This window comes from Anguilla anguilla, chromosome 12, assembly GCF_013347855.1.
Source record: "Anguilla anguilla isolate fAngAng1 chromosome 12, fAngAng1.pri, whole genome shotgun sequence".
NCBI classification, from domain to species: Eukaryota; Metazoa; Chordata; class Actinopteri; order Anguilliformes; family Anguillidae; genus Anguilla; species Anguilla anguilla.
In genome coordinates, this window is record NC_049212.1 from 36,933,368 (window position 1) to 36,949,223 (window position 15,856).

Genomic DNA, 15,856 nt, shown 5'->3' on the forward strand with positions numbered 1-15,856 from the left:
CTGGCGTGGCTGATGTTAGATCTACATGTGATGAGTTGGGGCCTTTATGGTTTTTTCCTCTGAGGAGAGCATACAGCTGAAAACAAAACACTATTTTTGCAGGAGGGGTGTTTATGTGTAAAGGGTGAATAACAGTGCCATAGTGTAGCAGAAAAAATATTGTATATGTGTATGTATATGGGGGAGACTGAGGCACAAGCTAACATGAGGAATGTTTATACATGAATTTCTAAATGTGCAGGGGCATGGTAGGTTTTGCAGAAGCATTGGAAAATGCCCACATTTAAAATGAGAGCAGTCATATGGCATTTACTCGCAAAAAAAAAGTTAAATGAAAAAAGTAAATTCAAGATTCAACTAGATGCCTTGATTTCGGCTTTTGCTCACTGGGAATTTCCATTTGCATCGACTGCCACTTTTACATTTGTCTCTTTCATTTTTGTAGAAAACGTGTGTGGCAAAAGAGTGCGACCCCTCCTAGTCCAAAACACACTTACGGGAGACACTGTTTCCGTTACTCGCACTTCCGTGCTCTTTTATTTAAGCCCTTGGCTTTTTCCCGCACAATCATTAAACAGACAGGGTTTTTAGCCGTCTTCTCACCGGCGCTCCTCTCGTTCCTCCGGCTTCCGGTCTTTCTTTTAAAAACCCCAGGCTCACTGTTGAAAGCAATCAGAGGCAATCAGCGCAATTAAACAATTAACAATTATCGGCGCTGATTACCTCCAGCTGACAGTTGTGACGAAGGATCCGATAGCCGCTCCTCTCACACTCTCTGCAGCCGGACGCTCAAACCACGCCCACCCCACCACAGCGTGTTTATCTCAGGCAAAAACAAAACAGCTGTATATACCTAGTTCTTTACTGCAGATGTGCAGTAATAGATTAATGCAGCAACACACAGAAAAAAAATAAACACAGAACTTGATCAAATATAGTTTATTTTTCAATTCAACATCTGCAGAAAGTGCACAAGTGCTTAAGGGCAAAATGAAAAGCAATACATGTGCCTTTTTTGCTAATTCACTTGAGCACTACTATCAGTCACATCATACAAGACGTGTAAAACCTCTTTGGGAAATTATGTTGTGGGGATGGTTACCTTGTGTGCTGGCTTTTATTATGATTTAAAATGAAATTCCCCAAATATGAAGACCATTCAGGTCAGTTTGCTCACCGTTTCTTATTTTAAATATAGCTCCTTACTAGGTTACACTAAATAGTGAATATGACTTAAATAATTAATGCTTCTTACATCAGCAGTTTATTATTTCATTGCTGTAATAGGATATAATAAATGATGAACAACAGGAATGAAGTTTTGCCTGTTATGGATCATACCCATGAGCTCAAGCACAGAGATAGTACCCTGAGACGTTCTCAGGAGAGGATTCCACGCTGTTAAACAGACTCATTAAAAACTGCTTAAGAGTGAAAGACCTCTTCATTACCTAATGCAAGATAATTAGGTACATGCACATTATGGTACTAACAGCATTTCAAGTTTGCTCAACTATTTTTGTTTGCTGACTCTGGAAGGTCTAAACTTGATTCAATGAAATGAGAATGATTAAAATAATTTGTTCCAATGTAACATAAACAGAACCAACAATACATTTTGAAATCAAATTTATTAAATATTGAATACATAAATTACAAAAAAATTCATTTTACTATGTAAGAGAGGTACAAAAGGGCAGGTAATTACACCATCAATTCAACAACCATGCGTGGAAGTAAGAATTCTTCATACCACAACATTTATTTACAGTGGAAGCTGAACCTGAAAGCTTCCTGTTTGCTTGTTGCTTCCCATTAATTCCACCTGGCCTTTCCTGAAAAAAACACATTGTATCATAAAGGGTATTTTTACAGCTACAACTAGTTCACCATTTCACTTTTTGTTCTTTAAATGTGCTATCCTTAAGCCTTCTGCAGTTCTAGAGACACGCAAGGAGCTGCAAAGGAAGATCATCTGTGAGAATAACAACAGGGACGGAAAAGTCTTCCATCAGACTCTCTACCATATGACTTAAAGATTAGCAAGAGGCTACATTCCTTTACTTTACTTTCATATTCATTTTGGAGCACAAACATCACATTTAGGTATATCTAAAGCACTGAACTGAAAACATGTGAATGTGATTCTCCAGAAAAATATATTTTTCATGTTGCTATATGAATAATTTTGGAGCCATAAAACTAATGGTTTTATATGCTATTTCATCAAAAGTTGTTTGAAAAGACTTTGGTTTTCAAAGTCTGGGATTGGCTGAGGAATTATTGGACTTCTGAAAGCACTTGCATGTCTTACATAGTTTAGACATGCAGTGTATAGTTTCTTTAAAATGACATGCAAGAGAAACTGGGCAGCTACTTTTCTAGTTATGCACTGGAGACATGGTATGCTGATAGGGCTAAAAGACTCCCATTGATCCGTTCTAAAAAAAATAAATAAGTAAATAAATAAATCCTAAATTTCTAGTATTTCTCAGACTTAGTAAGCAGTATTACCACAAAAATATTTTTCATAAGAAAAATTAAGGATTCACTGTATTGCGGATTGCCATGTTAATCTTTTGTCGGATTTCCTTTGTTTTAAGGCCGTATATTATTGGGTTGAAAATAGGGGGAAATATCAAGGTGGAAACTCCAATCATCCTCTTTAAATGAGGAGACAGCTGCTTTACGCGATATGCGGTAATTGTGAAAAGTCCTAAACACTCCAAAATGATGAAGATGGTTAAATGAGTTGTACAGGTCTGCAAAGCTTTGCTCTTTGTGTCAGAGTGTTTGTTTTTAAAGCATGCAAGCAAAATCTGCAGGTAGGTGTAGAGAATCATACCCACGGCGAACACTTGCAAGCCGGCTGTGATGAACAGTCCGTAAATGTTGTTGATGGTGGTGTCTGCACAGACTAGTGCAAGCAGAGAGGGATTGTCACAGTAAGTTTGCGATATTAAAGATCTGCACCGAGGCAGCCGTAGTAGTAGGCCGAACAGCACGCCCATCAAGAGCAGGGCCACGAGCCACACCGATGCGATTATTTTCGCGATGTGGCTGTTGGTCATTATGGTGCTGTACTTCAGTGGGTTGCATATGGCGATGTACCTGTCGTAAGCCATGGCAGAGAGGATTAAGGCACCGGTAACCCAGTAAATGTGGACGAAAAACGCCTGAGCGATGCAGTTGGAGGCCTCGATGTACCTGGAGTCCAGCAGGATCTCTTTGATGAGTTGCAGGAAGAGGGCTGAGGAGCCAATGAGGTCATTGATGGGCAGGTTAAAGAGCAGGATGTACATGGGCTGGTGGAGGCTCTTATTCATGATAATGATGGACATCAGGAAAACGTTACAGAAGATAATTAAAAGGTAACTCAGCATGGCGAAAATAAATGCAGCATACACCCCTTGAGGAGGTAGGTCAAAGCCTTGCAGTGTCAGAATGTCTGTTGAGTTTGAAGAATTTTCAACCATTGTTAAATATTCACAAGTCTCACCTAACAGAAGCCACAAGAAGCATTATTCCTGAATGGCAGAGAGTCTCTTGAAAACGCATTTAAGAAGAAGCTGAGGATGTTAAAAGTTTCATTTCCATTGGGACATACTCTGAAATTCTGTCCAGAACAACTGAATATAACTTCAACCTGAATGAATATGATGGTCCGAATCAGCATATATAATACTTGCACTCCATCTCTCCTGCTCTGTGACCCGCTGAGCCAAGAGGGTTCAGTTTCACTCTCTGAACAGACGACGCATTGAACTCCGGTCACACTGCAAGCGGGGCAGAATGTGCTTTTTATATAGCATCCTTCCCTCATTAGTTAGAGCACTGCCCATTCTGAAGTCCCCTGGCGTGGCTGATGTTAGATCTACATGTGATGAGTGGGGCCTTTATGGTTTTTTCCTCTGAGGAGAGCATACAGTTGAAAACAAAACACTATTTTTGCAGGTGGGGTGTTTATGTGTAAAGGGTGAATAACTGCGCCATAGCGTAGCAGAAAAAAATAATAAATTAATACTGCATATGTGTATGTATATAGAGGAGACTGAGGCACAAACTAACATGGGGCATGTTTAGACATGAATGGAGTATTTGTTTTCACAAGTGAAGTGTTTTTTGATAAATTACTGATGTGTGTACACCACAGACTCCAAATACATCTCTTTTAAACCACTGTCTTGTGGGTTATAAGATTGTATAGTTTTGACACACAACAACACTACCAAGCAGAAGCTATGTGCCATGCAGGAGTACAACTAGTATAGCTTCCACCTGTAGGCTCTCGAAACTACACCAAGGAGGGAAATAGTTCGGAGTGAAGGTTTATGCAGAATGTCTTCCTCTGTTGCTGTTGGAAAAAGGTTATTCTTTAAGCAGCCTGTGAATACTGTATCTATGTTTTACTATCCCCGCTGATCTTACTCGTTATATCTGACTCCATATTAATTAATAAGTTATGTTCCAAATTAGAATTTAGGCTTGATTTAGAATGGACCTCAGTTCGTCTGAAGTTCTACACCGAGGGTCAACGCAGTTTCACCCGGTACGCACCGCGGATACGCCCGTAACGACAATTTAACTAGCTGTTTGCAGACGACACAGCGGTTGTGAGATTTCCCTCATGGGGAGTATAACCTAATTAAGGTTCAGGGACTCCGAAAGGGCCAATATTGGTCATCCCAGGATCAACTTGGTTCTGCTGACGGTCCCGCCTTAACTGAAAACTTGGTGATCAAACAAGTCCAACGGGCAGTTCCCTAGTCATAATTGGGGGAAACCGACTTAGAGGGCTTTTACAAGAACGAAACATTGACCAAGACCACACAAATCAAGTCATTAACAGTTTTAATGTCAGGTAGGTTATACACTTAAAATAATCAATTTGTCGTTTCAGAATTTAGAAAATAGTAAAACAATAAAAGTACATCATATCAAAGATAAAGATGCGCATACCTGACAGCAGTCTACACACAGAAAGAGTCTTGTGTGGGAAGTCTGATTGCAGATTCCCAGAGGGCCCTGTTCCTCTCCTATAAGAACCCAGCGCAGGCAGGTGGATGTCGCCACAAAAGGCTCATAAAACCATAAATTTACTTGGAGGGGGGAAGATTGGAATTTGGTTCAGACAGGATCAGACAGATGGATTTACCAGGAGGAGTGTCCAAAAAATACAGCTGACTTCCAAATTTATTAAAATAGATTTTCTCTATGTTTGCTGGTTTTAAAACCTAAACCAGAGCATCACTCGCACAGAGACCATAAAAACCATACCAAATATGAATATTTGTTCTCGTGATTGTCATGAAAACTCTGAAAAACATGAAATAACTGTACAATCATTTACATGTACCAACTGTCAACTCTTAATGTCTTTCCACAGTATATGAAGATTGCAGAGTGTAGTGTATCAATGTATTCGACCCAAATCTGGATTTATTTCCTAACCAAAAGTGTGCGTGAGTAAATTTCTCTCCTTATGAAGGTTGGGAGACAAGTTACCCAGTGACACCAGGTGAGGGCACTGTGACTGTCCCTCAACTGTCCTGAGCAATTTGCCCCATTTTCGCCATGTGATTTTATTACTTGCCATCTGAAACCTCCAGGATGTTGGGATAATTTTAGAATTGCTTGACCATAGAAAAGAGGTGTCACCTGTTAACTGTCGCAAAACCAGATGCCAAGGTCTTACGGGTCACTCTGTCCCGACAATATCAGACTCTGCACCTGGCGAATTGCTTTACGACAGTCAGAGAGGAAATTCCACTCTATGTCTGTTCCCGTGGGCCTTACAGATTCCCCTCTCTGGCCCCGTGGGACAAACAGAACACTGTCCCAGGGGTCACTGAAAATGCCCAACTTTGACAGCAGTCCAGGTCCGGTGTTTATGGTCTCCAGCCCGGCCTCGATGGCAACTGGAGGGGGCTGAGAACCAAAGCAGCATGAGTGGAGGTGCGCAGAGAGTGTATTAGGTGTCGAAAATAACAGCATTGAACCAGGGTGATGGTAAAGATGACTGCGCTAGCGATGACGCACCCTCGGAACACCCAATCCCACCAGGTGTACGCGTCCTGGGCGGACCGGGTAGAGGAGCTGGCCAGGATCTCCGCTGTTCTTTTGGCCAGATTCACCTCCACCTGGGCCTGGTTGATGTGGTAATTGGTGTCACGGATGATCTGTTCTACCAAACTCATTAGGTCAGTCAGGGCCCGCGTTCCTTGTTCGTAGAATGTGTCCTCCCACCACGGGGAGACGTCTACCTCCAGTGGAACTCGGCCTAGAATGTTAATCTGACCCATGGCCAAATCTTCCGTCACTTCCAAGCAGAAAGTGTGGTTTGCTGGACAGGTCAGACCTCCATACGAGAAAGAGTTCATCTCGCTGATGACGCACCATTGTGTGTGGGAAACCTGGATAGCGTCAGCGTGGCCATGCAAAGACTGCACACTAATGAATTTGGTATCATTGGGAGAAAAAGGTTGTAAGGTGTTACAGGTACAGATGATATAGCTAGAGGTTTCATGACAACACATGCGAGTGGTGAATATGGTCTCTGTGCCCCTCATAGTGATATACCCGGTAAGGTGATCTAATTTTAGAATCTGATTCTTCACTACTACGCCGATAGAGCGTATGGTAGTGGAATTTGGGTACACCTGTTCTGGGTGAATTAAAGGAAAAGAAACAAAGAACCCAATACATCCCACACATTCAGTCCCTGTGTACATCATAAAAGTTGTCAATAATTCGGCATGCTTTATGTCTTTCATTTTTTCTGACACAATCCACCTGTGCAGGTCTAAAGTTTCTATCAAATCATTTAGAACATGCCTCGGGGGTTTGCGCAGACGAAGGTCTAAAATCTCTTGTCTGGCAGCAGTAAACAGATCCTGAGCATATGTTCTGCAGGCTAAGGCACGCTCGATGGTACGGGTCTGATTGAATAATGAATGGCTGATGGCAAGAAGCGCCTGCGCTTCGGACCTTACAGCCTTAATGATATTCTCATTGCTATTAGTGAGGTGTTGGAAACCAGTGGCCACTTGATTTGCCAACCATGCTGAGTATTGAGATTGTTTTGTTATTTTATAGGTGTTTGCAATAGAGTTACCTGAACCGAAAAGACCTGTAACATCTCCGAACAAGTCTCGCTTAGAGCGTACGGGTGGAATTTGAACGGCAAGTCTGCCTTTATAATCAGAAACTAAATCATCGAGCCGTGCCTGCAGCCATGCATATGTTTTGTCCTTTATGTCACAATGGGTTACATAAGCTGACAGGATGTTCGAGATATTGTAACTAACATGCGCCATTACAAGATTCACGTCATGTAATAAGGTTTTGTTTACATTTCCCTTAATGAGACCACCAGGAGGGAGAGGGTAGGTCTTAGGACACTGCGTGGGCTTGTGATATCCGCAGGTGGTTAAATTAAAACAATGATGTCGAGTCCAAGTGCAGTTCTGGGGACTGGTGTAAGTCTCCAGACTAGCCTCGCATCGCCCCACGCAGTATGTCCCCTCCTTCCGGCTGGTCCAGATGAAGGCTTTAAGTCCACTGCGGTCGTTAATAGAGGAGGAGGTTACATTGAAAATTAACTCTGTGTATCCTATGTGTGTTTGATTATGTGGCTCGGTATGGGTGCATCGATAGGTGCTTGGCTCTAGATCCATCGTGCGGTAGCACTTTTTTGGATCTAAGCCATGGTTATTTTCATAATGTAGCAGATGTAAGCTGCCAATGTCAGCGCCTGGGTACTCTTTAAGCTTGTACCAGGCTGTGGTGTTGGGTTGTGTGAATTTTATGGGCTGCAAAAGTGTGTAGCCAGTTACTGTCCTGGATGGGAGATGGGTGGAACCTGACCTACAGCAAATTTTTGCGGCACAATTTGGTTCCGGTGCTATCCCGGGAGGCCATGTAACTGGTTCCCTTAGCGGTATGGTGATATGAGGTGTGGATGGCCCCTTAAAATATCGCCACACCCATCTCCCACATTTCAGATGGTAGTTCAGGAGGATACGCTGCCCCAGCTTCACACATGAGTCCCCTGACACCCTCCTGGTATCCGGCACCCATGGGATTGCTGCAGCAAGCCTAGAATGGGAAAGACACAAAGGAAACACGGTTAATTCTCTTCAGCACCTTTGAACAATTTACATTGGGACATGTGGTACCACTTTAGCTTCCCCCGGATGGTCACGGCTATACAGCTGTTGCAGACAGCTTTCACTTCATATGGCCCATGCCATCGGGGAGCAAAAGCGTCTTGCTTCACAAAGACTCGTACCATGATCATGTCCCCCTCTGTAAATTTAGTTTCAGAGGTGGGGTTAAACTGACGCTCATTCTGCAGGTCAGACTGCTGCTGTCTCAGCGCAGCCTGAGCATGTAGCATCTTGAGCCGCTCCTGCAGTTGAGCCAGCACCACCTGCTGTTTTATCCGCACCAACGGTCCCAGGTCGGCAGGGGAAATTGCTGGGTCAATGGGCAGTTTCATCACCCTCCCGGTCATAAGCTCATATGGGCTAATGCCTGTAGCTTTGGAGGGTGTAGCCCTTAAGACGGTCAGGACGGTGGGCAGAGCCTCAATCCACCCATTCTGGTGCTGTGCCATTTGTTTGGCAATGCCCTCTTTAATTGTGCGGTTCACCCGCTCAACCATTCCGGAGCTCTGAGGTCTGTAAGGGATATGCAGTTTTTGCTTTATATTCAACATCTTGCACATGTCTTTAGTCACCTGGCCCGTGAAATGAGTCCCCTGATCAGATTCAATTTGCATCGGCGCTCCCCAGAGGGGGATAATCTGGTTCGCCAGCACTCGTGCCACAGTATTCGCGGTGTTATTACGTGTGGGAATTGCTTCAACCCATTTGGAGAATTTATCAATGATCACGAGGCAATAGCGATACCCCCCCTTGGCACTGGGAAGCGGACCAATGAAATCTAACTGGAGGGACTCCCATGGCCCTTTTGGAGGGTCTGGCCGCCGCAGGTTCATGCGACCACGCTTACCCTGGTTGACAGTGGCACACACAAGACATAAATCACACCATTGCTTAACATCCAAAGACATCTGCGGCCACCAGAAGTACCGCTTTATCAATTTGATTGTTTTATCAGCTGCTACATGTGCATATTCATGGTACATTGCGATGATTGGTTTTTGAAGACTAGCAGGAACGACATATCTACCATCCCGTAGCACTATGCCCTCTTCGACTGTCACCAGCTGGTCCTGCTTTAAGTGTGGTATGAGTTCACCCCCCTCCTCCCACAGCTCCTGCTGATATTGCTTGAGGTCAAAGGGAGTAACCTGAATCGCACTCACAGCAAGGCCCAATGAAGTCTCCTGCTGCCAGTCATCACCGCATGAGGCAGCTAATTTAGCTAGGTGATCAGCAATGCTGTTATTTTTTTCATGCACATCTGGATTTTTTGTAATGTGCGCTCGCACTTTAATTACTGAAAGGGGAGCTTTGCGGTCCTGAGTCGCTTGCCATATCGCAGTAACAATATTAAAATGTTTTATCGGCGCTCCGGCAGCCGTGAGAAACTTGCGCAGTTGCCACTGAGCCATAAAATCATGCACCACCCCGAACGCATAGCGGCTATCAGTATATACGCATAACGATTCGGGGTGGGCTTTAATGGCTTCTAGCAACGCGACAAGCTCAGCTTCCTGTGCTGACATCCTAGGAGACAACTTAAATAATAACTGTTGGCTATTTTTAGAGTTGTCCTGAGGGACCCAGACCGCACATCCCGTATGAAATCGGCCCTCACTCCAGAACCGCGAGCCATCAATATACGCTCGGGTCTGACCAGGCAGTTCCACCTCACCAACCGGGCTTTGCACCTCTGGTCTCGGTTCACAGATGTGCGGCTGACCTTCTATGTCCCCAAGCGGATGTGGTAGGATTCGGTTGTTTTCTACCGTGATCTCACGCGCCTGAATATCAGTTAGCCATCTTGCTAACCTGTGAGATGATACGCCTTTGATTTGGCCCTGCATCAGCATTCGAACCGGCGTGTGCATTGTGTGCACAACAACAGGTTGAAACCCCACAATAGGTTCTGTTGTTGTTAACATCCAATGAACTGCAAGGACGTGCTGCATACATGGGTCAAATCCCTGCTCGACTGGAGATTTTTTGCGACTGTAGTATGCAATTGGACGCAACAACCCCCCATGCTCTTGAGCTAACACGCCACTAAGTGTATTTGCGTGCGCGTCCACCTGAATATGAAATGGCTTAGACGGATTAGGTAAACCTAATGCCGGAGCCACGCACAAACGCTGTTTCAAAGCTGTAAATGCAGCATCGTGCTCCTCAGTCCATTCAAGCACATCGGATGGCTTAGATTTCCCTTTTAACAGGCTGTACAACGGGGCCGCAGTTTCAGCAAAATCCGGGATGAAATCACGTAGATAATTAGCTGTTCCCAACACTTTTTGTAACGCATTCAAAGTGTAGGGTCGGGGTAGTTCCGCAATACTTTTACGCCTGTCCTCCGTCAAAGCACGGTGATTTTGACTAAGGGTGTAGCCTAAATAGTGGACTTCTTTTTGCGCAAGTTGCGCCTTCTCTTTATTAAGCTTAAATCCTGCTTTCCCCAGGGTCTGTACTACTGTGTCCACTACTTGGAGGTGATCCTTGAGTGATCCCCCCGTCGCCACTAGGATGTCATCCACATAATGGATGACATCACCCGTTGCTAGCAGCGGTCCCAAAACATCAGCTACTGCTCTATGGAAAATGGCTGGACTATTGTGGTATCCCTGTGGCATTCTTTCCCAGGTGTACTGAATCTGATTAACAGTAAATGCCAATTTCCACTGGTCCCTTCGCTTAACTTTAAGGGACCAAAAGCCATTTTTGATGTCCAGAACAGTAAACCAGCACGCGTCGGTTGATATCTGAGTCAAGATAGTAGATGGGTTTGCCACAATAGCTGTGGCCCTGGGCAATACATGATTGAGACGCTGATAATCAATACAGAGACGCCATTTACCATTTGGCTTTGGCACCGGTAGACAGGGAGAGTTAGCGGTTGAGCTACACCGCCGAACAATACCTCTTATTTCGAGTTGTTTAACTATTTCATGTACCGCGGCCTCCGCCTCTGGTTTAATGCGGTATTGCTTTTGGGGGGGAGGTGGATCCCCCTCAATACCAACTTCAAAGTCCACAAGGCCACAATCATGTTCATGATTGGCCCAAACATCGCTATGTTTGCTAATCAATTGCTGGATGGGATCTGAAGTGGATATAGACATAATGCGGTTTCCCGGAGGGCGCTGTTTTGCAGCCCTTTCAGTTCTTATTTCAATTTGTTTTTCAAGACAATGAATCACAAATCCGTATTTCCGCATTATCTCCATGCCCAGTATAGTCCCTTCTCCATTACCCGGCAGATACCAAAACGGCTCCTCTAGCACTACCACTCCCAGATTAAGTTTAACGGGTTGTGTCCGAGTAGCTATCATAAGGGTACCGGCTATGCCTTTAATTTGACTAGTTTGGTCCGTAAGAGGTAATAGTATATCCGTGCAGGAGCATGCAGCACCGGTATCGACTAAAACATTAACTAATCGGCCTCCAAGACTAGCTCGTATTTTAATCCGGTTTCCACTAGGAATAATGCTCCCGAGCGCAAGGGAGGCCACGCACCCCTATTGTGAATCCTCATAATTGGCAGCTAACGCTGCCAATTCTGCTTGGAGCGCACTATAGGGGTTGCTCACGGCTTTTTGGGCTTGCTCAGCTGAGCGTCGCTCGCTGGCCATCGGGTTGCTCTGCATTATTAATTTTCCCAGCTCCAGCAGTATGCGTTTATCATTTTTGGATGCCTGTCTGGGAAGGCCCAATTTTTCTCTTAGCCTGAAGCACTGATCGAGGTTATGATTGGTCTTATGACAGTATACGCATCCCGGCTGTGAGCTACCATTGCCATCTATTGCATCCTTTGCCCCTTTCCCTTCGGCTACCCAGTGAGCCGCAAAAACAGAGCGAAGCTTGCCTTGCTTTTGTAGCCGGTTTTCTATTTTTGAAGCCCATTCCACCAATGACCGGTAGGTATTCTCTGGTGGGTCAGCTCCATTGGCTAATGCTTGCTGGATATGGGACCCCGCATTGTTTTTCAGGAGCTGCAACAGCACTTCCTGATCACGGTCCGCTTGCTCCAAGCCCGAGTGCTCTTTGAAAGATACCCACATTTTCTCGGCATACACTTCAAAGGCTTCCTTAGGTCCCTGCTTTATGTCGAGGATCTTATGCCACGCCGCATGCGTTGGACCCCGCAATTGCAGCAAAGCCTCCTTAAGTCGGTCATATACCTCATTGTCTAGCTCACCCTCCTGTTTAACCACAATCCTCCCCGATCGCAGTTCCTCCGGCATTTTAGACCTCAGCTCCTCTGGGATCGTAAGGAGGATAATCTGCCATATGTCCCGAAGCTCTAAATTATATACCGAGGCTTGCAACATGAGGTTGTCCCAGTAGGGCTGGAATGGGCCTTTTCTAGGCATCATCCCTACAACCTCCTTGTGCCTAGAACATTCTTCGCAAGTTAACGGGCGGCTAATCAGGGTAACAGCGTCATCAGCATCCGTCATGGTTTTTAATACGGCTATCCGCGCCGGCTTATGGAAACTTGTGCTAGTTCTATGACGAGTCATTACGGGGCTTCGCTGCCTAGGCTCCTCAGGCCGGTTAGGGCGATAATAAAATTCACTCTCAGGCCTCTCAGAGACAGACGTACCCGGCATGCTTGGGGTTGCAGAAGACCGCTTACGCACATGACTGTATTTTCCCGAAGAAGAGAGATCCTCACGGGTTTTATCTCCTAGGGCTAATATATCCTCATCCTCGCTATCCTCAGGCATGCCACCACTGGCGAACTCAACTCCCCCTTGTCGAATGGCCGAGATAGGCAATCCAACTTTGCCACAACAAGCCTCTAAGGCCTCGGCATAGGTTTTGCTCTTCTCAAGCTCCCTCTCCAAACCAGTAATTCGCATTCGCAGAGTGTTACTCTGGATTGCCCAGTTCTGTTTGTCAAATGCAAAGGATTCTACCTCTGCTCGCAGTTTTCTTAACTCATCTGAGCGCGATCTTTCCAACTCTCTAGTGCTAATCACAGCTCTCATATTTGCAGATAACGCAGCTAGATCGTTTCGGCGCAACAGGTAAACAAGTACAGCAGGAAGTTTTCGATATTGGGATCTAAGTTGCAGCTGCCGACCCTCTGTCTGGTACCAACGAAGTATTTCAGCGTTGCCCCAATTCAGGCTAACTCCTCTATCACGCACCCGAACGATGGCATTTTTAAAACACACGCCAAACATCTCCATGACCTCTTGGTCTACACTGCCGCTATCGAATCCCTCACACTCCATGGTACAGTTAAAATTATTAAATCACCACCGGATTTCTACGTCTCCGGTCTATTAATTGGGTATGTCGACCCGTTCTACAAATGTGTCTGTATGGTGTTTTATCTTTCCCTCAACACTTTCTAAAAAGTAGTAAAGACTGTACTTACCACCACAGCTGGAAGTAGAACAGAACGACAGCGACGCCAAACCTCATCTCAATGTACAGTAGGACAGGAAGTTGTCGTCTTACGAAAGTGGTCACGCAGGCAAAAACCACAGACAGCAATCAGATCACGTCGGGGTCACCAAAATTGTAGGCTCTCGAAACTACACCAAGGAGGGAAATAGTTCGGAGTGAAGGTTTATGCAGAATGTCTTCCTCTGTTGCTGTTGGAAAAAGGTTATTCTTTAAGCAGCCTGTGAATACTGTATCTATGTTTTACTATCCCCGCTGATCTTACTCGTTATATCTGACTCCATATTAATTAATAAGTTATGTTCCAAATTAGAATTTAGGCTTGATTTAGAATGGACCTCAGTTCGTCTGAAGTTCTACACCGAGGGTCAACGCAGTTTCACCCGGTACGCACCGCGGATACGCCCGTAACGACAATTTAACTAGCTGTTTGCAGACGACACAGCGGTTGTGAGATTTCCCTCATGGGGAGTATAACCTAATTAAGGTTCAGGGACTCCGAAAGGGCCAATATTGGTCATCCCAGGATCAACTTGGTTCTGCTGACGGTCCCGCCTTAACTGAAAACTTGGTGATCAAACAAGTCCAACGGGCAGTTCCCTAGTCATAATTGGGGGAAACCGACTTAGAGGGCTTTTACAAGAACGAAACATTGACCAAGACCACACAAATCAAGTCATTAACAGTTTTAATGTCAGGTAGGTTATACACTTAAAATAATCAATTTGTCGTTTCAGAATTTAGAAAATAGTAAAACAATAAAAGTACATCATATCAAAGATAAAGATGCGCATACCTGACAGCAGTCTACACACAGAAAGAGTCTTGTGTGGGAAGTCTGATTGCAGATTCCCAGAGGGCCCTGTTCCTCTCCTATAAGAACCCAGCGCAGGCAGGTGGATGTCGCCACAAAAGGCTCATAAAACCATAAATTTACTTGGAGGGGGGAAGATTGGAATTTGGTTCAGACAGGATCAGACAGATGGATTTACCAGGAGGAGTGTCCAAAAAATACAGCTGACTTCCAAATTTATTAAAATAGATTTTCTCTATGTTTGCTGGTTTTAAAACCTAAACCAGAGCATCACTCGCACAGAGACCATAAAAACCATACCAAATATGAATATTTGTTCTCGTGATTGTCATGAAAACTCTGAAAAACATGAAATAACTGTACAATCATTTACATGTACCAACTGTCAACTCTTAATGTCTTTCCACAGTATATGAAGATTGCAGAGTGTAGTGTATCAATGTATTCGACCCAAATCTGGATTTATTTCCTAACCAAAAGTGTGCGTGAGTAAATTTCTCTCCTTATGAAGGTTGGGAGACAAGTTACCCAGTGACACCAGGTGAGGGCACTGTGACTGTCCCTCAACTGTCCTGAGCAATTTGCCCCATTTTCGCCATGTGATTTTATTACTTGCCATCTGAAACCTCCAGGATGTTGGGATAATTTTAGAATTGCTTGACCATAGAAAAGAGGTGTCACCTGTTAACTGTCGCAAAACCAGATGCCAAGGTCTTACGGGTCACTCTGTCCCGACAATATCAGACTCTGCACCTGGCGAATTGCTTTACGACAGTCAGAGAGGAAATTCCACTCTATGTCTGTTCCCGTGGGCCTTACACACCTGTAGCAGATACATACCCGCACCTATAGTAAACACAGCCACAGTAACTTGTCATGTATCATTGTATGTTCCATGTATACCAGTGGTCTCCAACCCTGGTCCTGGAGCGCTACGGGGTCTGCTGGTTTTTGTTTTCACTTTAAAATCAGCACCCAATTGAGACCCAAGACACCAGGTGAGTTGAGTTAACTGTCTAATCAACTGCTGTAATTGATTCATGAAGTGCAGAGTCACTATGAAAACCAGCAGACCCTGTAGCTCTCCAGGACCAGGGTTGGAGACCACTGATGTATACCATGCACTTATTCTGTCCTGTATGGGCTACTATAGATAATGGGGAGCACACGTTATTAGCCGTGGGGCGCTGTTGGATGTTGTTGACCGGGGTTATGTATTCAAACGACAAAGCGCTTCTCATCACATTAATACCGCTAATCAAATCAACCGGCAGTAAACTGCATTGAGGAAATTAGCTGTTTCAACCCGTCGTAACACACAACACTGCACAAAAAATTTATTGGCAGTCATTTCGGTGTCACCGCCATCTGATGGTGTCACCCGGTGCGGTCCGCACCCCATGCACCCCCCTAGTGAGGCCTCCGCATATGCACCACCTCCTGTCTAAATTGCTTACTCCTGTGG

General features: G+C 44.8%; 2 protein-coding genes across 3 annotated transcripts; both read right to left on the reverse strand.

Moving 5' to 3' along the window:
- Positions 1 to 1,014: 1,014 nt before the first annotated feature.
- On the reverse strand, positions 1,015 to 3,626 carry LOC118209677 (olfactory receptor 52N5-like). Of its 2 annotated transcripts, XM_035385232.1 has the most exons (2): positions 3,112 to 3,626; positions 1,015 to 1,835 (listed from the first exon to the last, which is right to left on the reverse strand). In XM_035385232.1, exons 1-2 carry the CDS (start codon positions 3,474 to 3,476, stop codon positions 1,766 to 1,768), a joined length of 435 nt encoding a protein of 144 aa, XP_035241123.1. In that variant the 5' UTR covers positions 3,477 to 3,626; the 3' UTR covers positions 1,015 to 1,765. The 2 variants fall into 2 exon arrangements, with proteins under 2 accessions (XP_035241123.1, XP_035241122.1); XM_035385231.1 differs by having other exon boundaries at positions 1,019 to 3,612.
- Positions 3,627 to 5,888: 2,262 nt separating this feature from the next.
- On the reverse strand, positions 5,889 to 13,587 carry LOC118209160. The gene is made up of 2 exons (XM_035384321.1): positions 13,549 to 13,587; positions 5,889 to 8,097 (listed from the first exon to the last, which is right to left on the reverse strand). Exon 2 carries the CDS (start codon positions 7,674 to 7,676, stop codon positions 5,889 to 5,891), a length of 1,788 nt encoding a protein of 595 aa, XP_035240212.1. The 5' UTR covers positions 7,677 to 8,097; positions 13,549 to 13,587.
- Positions 13,588 to 15,856: the final 2,269 nt, after the last annotated feature.

Coding starts and splice junctions, on each gene's coding strand:
- LOC118209677 (XM_035385231.1), bottom strand. CDS start 3,476: ATGGTTGAAAATTCTTCAAACTCAACAGACATTCTGACACTGCAAGGC.
- LOC118209160 (XM_035384321.1), bottom strand. CDS start 7,676: ATGGATCTAGAGCCAAGCACCTATCGATGCACCCATACCGAGCCACAT.